General features: G+C 41.4%; 1 protein-coding gene and 1 pseudogene across 1 annotated transcript in view; one reads left to right on the plus strand and one right to left on the minus strand.

The window, feature by feature from the left end:
• Nucleotides 1-13,100, plus strand: part of PDE11A (phosphodiesterase 11A) — a 425,526-nt gene that overhangs the window by 260,256 nt on the left and 152,170 nt on the right. Inside the window, exon 10 of the mRNA XM_075529079.1 lies at nucleotides 5,170-5,220. Within this exon, the coding sequence (XP_075385194.1) occupies nucleotides 5,170-5,220 (51 nt within the window). The remainder of the gene's footprint in view (nucleotides 1-5,169; nucleotides 5,221-13,100) is intronic.
• Nucleotides 6,899-13,100, minus strand: part of LOC142424720 (60 kDa heat shock protein, mitochondrial pseudogene) — a 29,662-nt pseudogene continuing 23,460 nt past the window's right edge.

Genomic DNA, 13,100 nt, shown 5'->3' on the forward strand with positions numbered 1-13,100 from the left:
GCCACTGTTTCAGGCCATTGCCTAGAGCAGTGGTTCTCAACCTGGTCACCTAAGACCATCGGAAAACACCTATTTCTGATGGTCTTAGGAACCAAGGCACCACTCCTCTATCTGTCTCCAGGTGGGTCTGCCCACATGCAGGTACGCCCACATACAAGTACCCCAAATAAAGACTGTTACCCATGCTACACCATGCTTAGAGACAAAATTTCATTTCTTTGTCATTAAAAATAAATATTTCACAATATATAATTACATAGTGTTTTGTGATGAATCACTATGCTATAATTATGTTCAATTTGTAAAAAATGAAAATGCATCCTGCATCTCAGATATTTATATTACAATTCATAACAGTAGCAAAATGACAGTTAGAAAGTAGCAACAAAAATCATGTTATGGTTGGGGGTCACCACCACATGAGGAACTGTATGAAAGGGTCGCAGCATGAGGTAGGTTGGGAACCACTGTCCTACAGGGTCTTCCTACTCTTGCTCATCCTCTACTTTCCCCAGCATGCTGTCTTTTACCAGGGGTTGATCTCTCCTGATAACATCTAAAGTGTGTGAGATGAAGTCTTACCATCCTGGTTCTAAGGAACATTTTGATTGAACTTCATCTAAGACAGATTTGTGTGTCCCTCTGGTAGTACATGGTCCTTTCAGTGTTCTTTGCCACCACTCTAATTCAATGTGTCCAATCCAATGTGTTCATCTTACTTAGTCACTGTGTAGCTTTCACATGTATGTGAAGCAACTGAAAACACCTGGGCTTAGTCAGGTGCACCTTAGTCGTCAATGTGACATTTGCTCATGGACATGTTAAAGAAGTCTTGTGCAGCAGATCTGCCTGATGTAAGGTGTCATTTTATTTTTCAACTGCTGCTTCCTCAAGTACCGACTGTGGATTAAAGTAAGATGAAATCTTTGAGAACGTCCATCTTCTGTCGGTTTCTCATGCTGTTGTCCGTAGGTCTAGACGTGGAGACGCTTTGTGTTCTTTACACTGGGTCATAATCCATACTGAAGACTGGACCCACTGAACTTCATCATGAAGTGCCTCAAATCCTCTTTGCTTTCAGCAGCCAGGTTTGTGCCATCTGCACCTTGCACGTTGGTAATGAGTCTTCTTCCAATTCAGATGCCACGGCTTCTTTACATGGCCCAGCTTTTCAGATTATTTGATCGGGACATGGATTGAATAGGTGTAGTCAAAGGATACAGCCCTGACACATGCCTTTCCTGAGTTCAAACCACGAACTATTCTCCTAGCTCTCTTTGAATGGCTGCCTCCTGGTCCACATACAGGTTCTGTAGGAGCGCAGTGATGCGTTCCGGAATTCCCATTCTTTTCACGCAAGATAATATATCGTTTGCTATGATCACATAGTTGAGTGCCTTTGCGTAGTGAATAGAGCACAAGTAAACGTCTTCTGGCTTTCTCCCAAAACCATTTGAAGTCAGCAAGGAAATCCCTTGTTCCATGGCCTCTTCTGAAGATGGTTTCCATTGCTGGAAGTTCTCTGTATTGTTGCAATTGGTTTTTAATGATCTTCACCAAAATTTTACTTGCATGTGGTATGAATGATGTTGTTTAATAATCTCCCCACTTAGTTGGGTCCCTTTTATTCTTCGTGGACACAAATGTGGGTCTCTTCTACTCAGTGGTAACTCTCTTCCAGATATCCTGGGATATAGATTAACAGGTGTTTCCGGGTTCGTCAGTTTGTTGAAACTTTTGAATATGTATTATTTTTCAATTCATGGTGAAGTACAGTGAACCTTGTACTTCTTCCTTCAATATCATAGGTTCTTAATCATATACTACCTATTGAAAAGATTGAAGCTTAACAAATTCATCGCAGTTAAGTGACTGTATTTCTTCCATCTTCTTTTGATGCATCATTCATTATTTGGCTATAGAAACCTATATTTCTAGTCAAGGCTTGAGTTTTTCTTTAGCTCTTTCAGCTTGTGATATGTTGGTTTTCTTTGAGTGTCTCATTGTAATGTTTTGTTTTCTTGAACTGCCTTTTGAAATGTTCTGTTCAACTCTTTTACCTCATCTTTTCTTTCGTTGGCTTTAGGTACTCTACATGCATGAGTACGTTTCCACTTTGGTCTTACCTTCCTTTGCTGTCTTTTAAATGACTTGTTTCTTTTTCCATGTATTATATTTTCAAATTCATCCTACAACTAATTAGATTTTTACTCACTGATGTTTAATGCCTCAAATCTGTTCTTGAGATGGTTTCTAAATTCAGGTGGGATATATTCAAGGTCATAGTTTGGCTTTGTGGACTTTGTTTAAATTTGTTCAGCTTCAACCTGAGCTTATAGTTAAACAATTGATGGTGTATTTCACAGTCAGCCACTGATTTATTTTATTTAATGAAATAGAGCATGTCTATTGTCTCTTCCCACAGATGTAGTCTGTTTGATTCCTCTGTATTCCATCTGGGGATGTCTACGGGTATAGTTGCCATTTTATGTCGTTGGAACATGTATTGATTGGTCTTATAAAATTCTACCATCAATATCTAGTTTCACTTCGTAAAGGTTATATTTACTAACTCCTGGTCCTTCATCTTGGTTCTAGTTTTCACATTTCAATCACAAATAATTATTCAGTGCATCCTTATTGTGTGTCTGATCAATTTCAGACTCAAGAAGCTAGTAGAATTCTCCAAGCTATTTGATTTAATGGTGGGATCATAAATTTAAATAACAGTTGCACTAATTGATCTCCTATTACAAGCAGACAACTCTGGAAATGTTATTTTTGATGATGAATGTAGCGCCACTCCTCTGCAATGTCATCCCAGCACAGTAAACATAATTATTGTCTAACTAAAAATGGCCAGTGCCAGTCTTTGTGTGCATGTGTGTTTCCAAAATTTCAAAGAAAATTTCATTAAAAAATAATGGAATTTGTTTTTTCCATGAACTCTTTGAAGCCCCCTTTATTCTTTACAGCATGCAACATGTTTCTTTCTCCAATAGAGAAATTGGGTTCTTGCCTTTTCCTTCCCTTCTACTCTACTGACCATAACAAGTTAGTGCCCATACTCATAGTTGTACTCTCATAGACACTAGATTTTACTGCAACTCCAGGTCATTCTATCAGATTCCAGAAAGCAAGAAAAAGTGGAATAAGGTAGCCCTAACACTTCCAGGAGATGTCAGGACCATAAAATGGTTCTTTAAGATTCTGCTCCGATGAACATTGGGCCTCCACTCAAGTACTCCCTCAATGCAAGGACTTTTTGTTCTGTTAAACTGGCATTCCATGGTGCTCACCTTCCCGACACGATTGCTGAAGACAAAGTAGGTGTACAAGCAAATGTGGTGAAGAAAACTGATGGAGCCCAGCTATCAAAAGATGTAGCATCTGGGGTCTTAAAGACTTGAAGGTAAACAAGCAGCCATCTAGCTCAGAAGCAACAAAGCCCACCACATGGAGGAAGCACACCAGCCTGTGTGATCACGAGGTGTCGAAGGGATGAGGTATCGGGCATCAGAGAACAAAAAATCATATCATTGTGTGCTCACTTTCCCGATGCGATCGCAGAAGACAAATGGGTACCTAAGCAAATGTGGTGAAGAAAGCTGATGATACCCGGCTATCAAAAGATATAGCCTCTGGGGTCTTAAAGGCTTGGAGGTAAACATGCAGCCATCTAGCTCAGAAGCAACAAAGCCCACATGGAAGAAGCACACCAGCCTGTGTGATCATGAGGTGTCAAAGGGATGAGGTATCGGGCATCAGAGAACGAAATTCATATCACTGTGAATGAGGGGGAGTGTGGAGTGGAGACCCAAAGCCCTCTGTAGACAACTGGACATCCCCTTATGGAAGGGTCATGGGGATGAGATGAGCCAGTCAGGGTGCAGTGTAGCAACTATGAAACATACAACTTTCCTCTAGTTTAAAATGCTTCCTCCCCCCTCCCACTATCATGATCCCAATTCTACCTTACTAATCTGGCTAGACCAGAGGATGTATATTGGTACAGATAGGAACTAGAAATACAAGGAATCCAGGACAGATGATCCCTTCAGGACCAGTGGTAAGAGTGGAGATATCGGGAGGGTAGAGGCGGGGAGGAGTGGAAACGGGGAACCAATTACAACTATCTACATATAACCTCCTTCCTGGGGGATGGACAACAGAAAAGTGGGTAAAGGGATACGTCAGACTGTGTAAGATATGACAAAACAATAATTTATAAATTATCAAGGGTTCATGAGGGAAGTGGGGAGCGGGGAGAGAGGGGGAAAATGAGGAGCTGATGCCAGCGGCTTACATGGAGAGCAAATGTTTTGAGAATGGTGAGGGTAACAAATGTACAAATGTGCTTTATACAATTGATATATGTATGGATTGTGATAAGAGTTGTATGAGTCCCCAATAAAATGATTTAAAAAAAAAAGGTTCTGCTCCAAAGTGGCACCCATCACTTCCTCACATCCCACTGGCTAAAGAATGTCACATTCTAAGCCTGATGTCAAGAAAGCAGAGAAATACCAGGGGCCCTAAGAATTTTCCCATTAATATTTGAAACTCCCTCACCATAATTCACTTACCAAAAGGGTAGCAAATGACTGGCCATCACAATATCATTTCATGTCTTCTATACAAAAAGCAGGAGGGTGAGAAGAGGAGAAGGAAGAGGAATTGAGTCCATATCTATGATAGCTGCCATGGAGCGTGGGTGCGCATGCGTGTGTACACACACACACACACACACACACACACACACACACACACTTCTTTCTTCTTCCTTCCCTCGCTTTCTTCCTCTCTCCCTCCCATCTTTCCCTCTCTTCTCTCTCTCTTTTCCTTCTAAGACAATTATATACACCATTTGGGAGCTCTGGTCTGAGTCACATCCTGTCTCCCTGGTGAAATAACTACCAATAGAAAAATACTGGTTATAAAACTTAGTGTTTAGTGTGGGGTAGTTCCACTCGGTATAATAAGGGATTCCACTGTAATTGGACAGAAGACAAACGGCACCACAGACTCTTATCACAGCTTCGTTGTATATTAGAATCCACTGTTGTGGTAAGGTGATACGCATGAGTAAAGCCTTTTGTTAAACCAGGAGAATTGCAGAAAATAACATGCTCAGTTCCTAAAGTTTTTGGTTTCTTTTTTCTAAATCAGGTGCTGTCCTACCACGCAACATGTTCCAAAGCTGAAGTTGACAAGTTTAAGGTAAAAAAAAAAATGAAGCCATTGCCCTCTTGGGATTTAAAATTAAACGTTATATGGCCTCCGGATGTTTTTTTTTACTGGCTTCTAGTTAGTCCTGCTGACTGGGAGTGGGAGAATGGAACTAGGAAACTGTGCAAATATTCTATATTTCTTCTCCTCACTTATCAACTAGCTCGTTATCCAACATTGGTATTAAAGAAAAAAAGCCAAACCAAACTCGTTGTCATTGAGTTGATTCCAACTCATATCAAACCCTATTGGACAGAGGACAATCGCGTACATATCTGAGATGGTAACTTTTTACTAGAGTAGAAAGCCTCATGGAGTTGCTGGTGGGTTAGAACTGCTGACCTTGTGGTTAGCAGCCTAACTCCTTGCCCACCAAGCAACCAATGCATTAATGACAATGGTTAAAAATCTCTTATCTGATTTTTTGCATTAATAATGTGCATGTGGCAGTAAAAAAATAGTAACAAGTGCTAAGGTTCTGGTGAGAAGAAAGCTAGATCAACTATGGTTAAGATAAGTGTCAACTTGACTGGGCCTTCGTTCTCAGTGATTTGGCGATTATGTACTGATGTAGTGATCCTTCATTTTGTGATCTGATATGATCATCCTGTAACCCTGGTGGCATAGTGATTACATCCAAAAGGTCAGCTATTCAAAACCACCAGCTGCTCTGAAGGAGAAAGGGGGAGCTTTCTACTCCTATAAAGAGTTATAGTCTCAGAAACTCATAGGGACAGTTCTACCCTGTCCTATATCGTCTTTATGAATCAGCATCGACTTGATGGCAGTGAGTTTTGAGTTTGTGATCATCCTATTTTTTCGCATTACACCGGTTCTGCCTTAGGACCTGGTCTCTGGAAACTGACCATATGAGTAAGTTAGGACAGGGTGTCTTACTATATTTTTACTGCTATAATCATTATTGTATCTAAAACAGCAATAAAGACAGAAAACTTATAATGGACTAAATATGTCTGTGTGAGATATTTGATGGAACATGCCCAGAGCAATTGGAAGCCGATATACCTAGCTCTCCAGCTCTCTACTTTCTGAAGGTCTTTGCTCTACATTTAGACAGTTCTCTCTTTTTATGCTTACACAAGTTTTTATTACAGAATGGTTGTCACCAATAATTTGATATCTGTCTACTTTCTGCACGATTATTCCTACTTCACAAAAGAAGGCTTCCTAATTGTTCATCTAGTGGTAGCAAGCACAAAAATCCTAATTATAGCAGAAGAGTCATGAAGATTTCATGTAAAAAACAGTTCATTGCTAATGGCTCTTGCACCCAGTATCAGGAATGGACAGAAGTCTTTTTATTCAAAAATACGAAAAGCATGGGCAACAAGAGCAATGCGCCATCATATATTGTCAACGGAAACCACTAACTGATGGTTGTAGGGTTTTCTTAAGCTATCAGCAAGTCTTTCCTTCAGCCATTTTCTTCTCTGGGCTGATTTCTCTGAAGTTGTTGGTGAGGAACACTGCCTAGAGCTTCCTGCCATGGACCATCAAGAAATGGCAAAGCACTGTTCCAGGAATTAGGACATGCCCCTTCCACATCTCCCATGGCACCTCTTCCCATTGCACCCAGGCTGCCCATGCCAGGGTACTTCTCTTCTGTAGCTCTTTCTTTCTTTCTTTTTTTAACCTGCTAAGGAGAACATTAACCTTTTTTTTTGTTGTTGTTGTCAATTATTTCTCTTTTTTTAAACATTTTATTAGGGGCTCTGTAGCTCTTTCTAAGTGCAACGTCTGCTGTGGTAAACATGGTGGCTACTCCAGCAACATCCCATAAAGCAGTTCGCACAACCCTGTTGGGACCAGTGGTCCCCCTTTCTACCACATTCACACAATCTCCCATCACAGCATCATAACCAACTTCTGAGGAGCTCAGCCTAAGTTTCTCAAATGCCAGTGATCCTTCAACACCTGCATTCCTACCAATGCTCATTGCAGGGATATTGAGTGTTCTTTTAATAATTTCTGTACCAACTTTTAATCTTCGCTTCTTGGAGGTAGTGAGTCCATGCACTGAAGCAGAGAGCAACCATGTCCAAGAAGAACACTTCCTCAGTAGCAGCTGTTGTTGCACTGTGGGCACCCATAACTATCTTCCTTTCACTCACTCCCACAGCCCTTGTTCCACCAACTGTTAGCCCAGCTCCCCGTCCAAAAGTCTTGCCAGACTTTGGTTCAATATTTCCTTTTCATACTCACTGGTTGTGATATCCAAAGGCTCAAATATTTCTTGAGTACTTTTTTCTATTGGAACTTTGTCATCTTTTTCTTTTCAGAAGCATGTCTTCATCTTTGGTCACATCAACCTCTTCACCTTTCCTAAGGCATGAGGCTGAGCATCTTCAAGATTCAGAGTCAATCCCTCTTCTTTAAAGACAGCACCGCCAGTAACAATAGCCATGTCTGTAAGCTAGTTCTGTTCATTGTCACCCAAACCTGGAGCTTTGACTGCTACTGCATAAAGACTTTTAGCCTGTTCAACCCCAGGGGACTTAGGGCTTCCCCGTCAACACCTTCAGCAATTATGACCCAAGGCTTACAGTGAGTGTTGGCAATTTCAAGAGCAGGTATAATAGACTGGAGACTAGGACTTTTCTTGTCACTTAATAGAACATGGGCATCCTGCAAGTCATGTTTTTTACCTGCGGATGCATTGATAAAGTATGAGGAAATATAAATTGGCCAAACTTCATGCCTTCAACATTTCTAATTCTTCATTCAGTGTTTGTCCATCCTTTACTGAAATGACACTCTTTCCTTCAACCGATTTTATTGCATCAGAAGAGAAGTTGCCAATTTCTTTGTCTCCATTTGCAAAATGCTACAACCTGAGTCATTTCTTGTATAGGCTTATACTGCTTCTTAAGTTTGGCCGTGACAGCTGCTGCCACCTCTCTCCTTATTTCCACTGCATGCGCACCTTTGCTGAGGAGCCCTGGTGGTAGCACAGTGGTTAGCGTGGAGCTACTAACCCCACGGTTAGCATTTGAAGCCACCAGACCCTAGAGAGCGATAGCTGAGGCTTTCGAGTCCCATAAAGAGTCACAGTCTCTGAAACCCACCGGGGCAGTTCTACGGCTTCACGATGAGTAGGAATCAATTCAATGACGGCGGTTTGTTTTTTTATGGATCGCCTCAGCTAATCTTCTCAAAGCCGTCCTTGGCAATGGAGCATGCCACTACAGTGGCAATGGGGTGCCGTCCCCAGACCCTTAACTTGCGTTATTGGCAACATCCTGAACAAGTTGGGCCCCGATATGTTTGTATTTGTCCTTGAATTCAGTTGATTTTGCAACAGTGACACCATCTCTTTTTTGCTTTGGGACTTTCTCAGCTCTGCTTAATATCACTGCTTGCCCTTTGATCCCATGGTAATGGCTGCAGGATTGTCTACAAGGTCTACACCTTGACGCAGTAAGACCCAGGCATCTGCACCAAATTTGACATCAGTAGCATAAGCCCTAGTGAGAGGAGGAGCCAGCACCCCAGATTCTGGGCCTCATTTGTCAAAAGACTGCAGGCAATTGGAGCGTTTCTGCCGGACGGCTGGGAGGTGTGCAGGCAGAGAGGCAGGCTGTCACAGTGAGAGAGGGAGAGCGGGCACGACACAGATGGCAATGAGACTGTGTTCTCTCCCTCCACTACGCGCATGTGCTGCCAGCTCCCATGTCCAGAATTAATTATTTGCTTGAAGCAAAGAAAACCTCATTGTCATCGAATTGGCCGTACTTTTCTATTGTTATCTCACAAACATACTAAAAACATGAAGTATTTAAATTTGAGGAGGAAAAGAGCTGTTTCATCTTAAAATTATCAAGATTATTAGTCTAACTAATTTGTTCTAGACTTTCTCCTGAAAGATATTAACTGGTATCTGATTGCAATGTAATTGAGATATAGTGGATAATTATAACATAATGGCTTCTTTTCTTGATTATAAGGTTAATAAAACATTCTAATTGGTAGCTAATATCTGTTAAAACTGCAGCTATAATATTAAAATATAGTAGGTTGAAAATAATCCTACACAGAGGCCCCGAAAATCATTTACGGAAATTCCAAGCTAGAGTACTATGTAATGCCCACATCCTAACATTGTGGCTAAATAGCAGCTTTGTTTTGAGAAATTATGTACTAACAACCTATGCTCACATTCAAATATACTGAGACCTTTGCTTTGAGAGTATATCAAAAGTATTATTACTAGGGCTCAAGTTCCTATTGATTGATTCAAATAAAATATAACACATGAGAGGTACCCTCCCAAAATGGAATTTTTTTTCAAAGCTATGTATTTACATTTTTTGCCAAATCAACTTTCTCATCTTCAAAGTACTCTCCATTATACTTAATACATTTGTCCAGTTAACAATTCCATTCTTGGAAACATTTAAATTTATTTTTTAATTAAAAAATCATTTTATTGAGGGCTCTTACAGTTCTTATAACACTCCATACATCAATTGTATCAAACACATTTGTACATGTGTTGCCATCATCCTTTTTGAAACATTTTCTTTCTGCTTGAGCCCTTGGTATTAGCTCCTCTTTTTTCCTTCCCTCATCCACCTTCCCACCCTCATGGACCCCTGATTAATTATAAATTATTATTATATCCATATTTTACATGAGCCACCATCTCCCTCCACCCACGTTTCTGTTGTTTGTCCCCCTGGGGGTGTGGTTATATGTTGACCATTTTAATTGGTTCTCAGTTTATCCCCCTTTGTCCCCCACCTTCCCCCTTTCCTCATTGTATTGCTTCTACCTTTACTGTTCCTGAGGGTTTATCTGTCCTGGAATCCGTGTATCGAGAGCTCTCATCTGTACCAGTGTACATGTTCCAGTCTAGCCGGATTTGTAAGGTAGAACTGGGGTCATGACAGTGGGTGAAAGGAAGCATTAAAGAACTAGAGGACTGTTGTGTGCTTTGTTGATCCTATGCTGCACCCTGATTGATTCGTTACTTCCTTGTGAGCCTTCTGTGAGGGAATGCCCAATTGTCTTCAGATGGGGTTTGGGTCTCCTCTCCGGCCCCCATCATTTGAATCAATATATTTGTTTGGTGGGGGTCTTCTGATGCCTGATACTTGATCCCATTGACACCTAGTGATCACACAGGTTGGTGTGCTTCTTCCATGTGGACTTGTTGCTTCTCTGCTAGATGGCCGCTTATTTAACTTCAAGCCTTTAAGACCCCAGGCACTATATATTTTAATAGCCAGGCACCATCAGCTTTCTTCACCAATTTGCTTATGCACCTGCTTTGTCTTCAGTGATTTTTGTCACGAAGATGAGCATCACAGAATGCCAGGTTATTAGAACAAAGTGTTCTTGCATTGAGGGAATACTTGAAGAGAGACCCAATGCCTGTCTGCTACCTTAATACTTAACATTTAAATATATATGCATAGGCTTATATCCCTATTAATATATTTATATATTTACATTTGTACATTCCTATATTTGTACCTCTAAAAATGTCTTTTGTCACCTAGGTTTTTTTTTTTCACTTTCCTCCTATTCCACTACCATGTTCAATCTTCATTTGACTCTCAGTACCTTCTCTTGGCTACATTGCACTCGATCAAACCCCACCAGGCATTCTACACCCTCCTCCCCATCTATCTTAGATCTCTTATTGTTCCCTGGTCCCTGGGTTTGTTGGCTGCCCCCTCCCTTTCTCTCACCTCCTCTTCTCCCATGCCCCCCACCCCCGGAGCCCTTGGCCCTATTTTTTTCTCCTTGGGATTTGTTATCCTGCCCATCTTATATGGATAGAGATGTGAAAAGGGAGGGGAAAGCCTATAAATAGTTCCAGGTTGGTCTGCTGACCTTTCAGGTTGTTGGAAACATTTTTTAAACTCATCTGTTTGGATGGTTTCTGCTGACCTTTCAGGTTGTTGGAAACATTTTTTAAACTCATCTGTTTGAATGGCTGGAAGCACCTCCCTCGTTTTTCTTCACCTCTTCAACATCATCAAATCCCTGTCCTTTCATGTCCCTCTCCATTCATGCAAACAAAACGAAGTAGCATGGAGTGCGACCAGGTGAATAAAGTATATGGGGCAAGAGAGGCATGCCGTTTCTTGCCCCAAACTGGCACACTGAGCAGGTACATAGGCGTGGTGGCAAAACCAGTCTGCCATCGGCCACAAATCAGACCTTTCTTCTCACACACTGTTAGGCAATCTTTTCAGAACCTCTAAAAAGAGAGCTTGATTAACAGTCTGACCTGGTAGAACAAACTTAAAATGTACTATCCCCCTCACATCAAAAATACAAATGAGCATCATCTTGATCTTTGATTTCACTTGATGAGCTTTTTTGGGTGAGGTGACAATGGTGTCTTCCACTGGCTCCATGGATGTTTGCTTTTGGTGTGGTAAGAATAGCACCATGCCTCTTCACCAGTAATGACCTTAAAACTATTTCTGGGTTGCTTCAGAGCTGTTCTTTCAAAGCGTGACATGTTTCCAGTCAATGTTCTGTTTCCTGAGACACAAATTTCACAGTGATCCTCCTCATTCCGAAATCTTTTAAAATGAGCTCCAAGATAAACTGAGCTCCAAGATGGCCACACAACTCTCCCACCTCTTCAATGGTCCATCATTGGTCTTTGAGCCCAAGTGCATGACCTTGGCCAACATTTTCATCCATTCGGGAAGTTGACTGACGTCCAGAACAAGGTTTGTAATCAATCGACATTTCACCCTTTTTGAAACAAGAAAACCACCCGTACACTTGAGTTTTTCCATAGCGCTGCCCTTGTAATCTCTGTTTAACATCACAATAGTTTCTGCAGCATTTTTCCCAAGCAGGAAATAAAATTTCACAGCCACATGCTGTTCTCTTAAATTGACCATCACAAAAAAAAAGTTTGAGTGAAACTGCTCAAATTGACCACAGAGAACCATCCTAGGTGATGCCACTGGGTGCACTAACTCAGAGCAAATTGCTCGTTGCTTGCCTAGCAGGAAAAATGAGTACCATGAAAGCTCCACCCAGCAGAGCTTTCTTCCATGTGTTTTGTTCCATTGGGAGGGGTGGTGTCATAGGTAATGTCTAGAAGCAAACAGTGGGTGCTACAGACAAGTTCTCTCAGTAATGCACTTGTTATAGTCTTGCTAGGGTGCCTTCAAACAAAGCCAAAACGTCACTGCCACCGAGTCGATTTAGTGACCCTATGGGACACAATAGAACTGTTCCTGTGGGTTTGCAAGACTGTAACTCTTTACGGGAGGAGAACACCTCATCTTTCTTCCATTGAAATAAAGGGGGGTCCAATAAAAGCAAGAGCTTCCAAGGGTATCTGGAGGGTCTGTTAGATTTAAGAGCGAGAGGTCCACTTAGCAGTTTATGAAGATTGAGGTCTGGCATTCGAAAGGAGTAATCGTGAGCGATCTTCTGGAAGGACACAACATGATCACGCGGACATATTGTAAAGAAAGTTTAAGAAAATGGAAAACTGCATTGATGAGGAAAAGGTCAGGAAAACAAGCACTGAGGAATTTTTCAGTTAGGAAAGAGAGTAAAACTACTCCACAGGTTGTGTTGTGGTTGTTGGCTATAACATTCAGGGCAGCAAACCACCAGGCCTTCCTCCCATGGCCCAGCTGGGTGGGTTGAATCACCAGCCTTCAGTGAGCAGTCAATGCAAATGGTTTGTGTCACCCAGGAGTCTGATACCACCTTACTCTTTGTCCTAGCTGGTCTTCCGATTTCATACCCCTTTTTGTTTGGGACTTCATTCCAAAGCCAAGGAAAATATGAGGAAGAGGGTGTTTTGTTTTACTGATTTTGTTCCTGCTATTTTCCCTGCATGAAAAAAAATCTTTTGGGGAGTA

This window comes from Tenrec ecaudatus, chromosome 13, assembly GCF_050624435.1.
Source record: "Tenrec ecaudatus isolate mTenEca1 chromosome 13, mTenEca1.hap1, whole genome shotgun sequence".
Taxonomy (NCBI): Eukaryota; Metazoa; Chordata; class Mammalia; order Afrosoricida; family Tenrecidae; genus Tenrec; species Tenrec ecaudatus.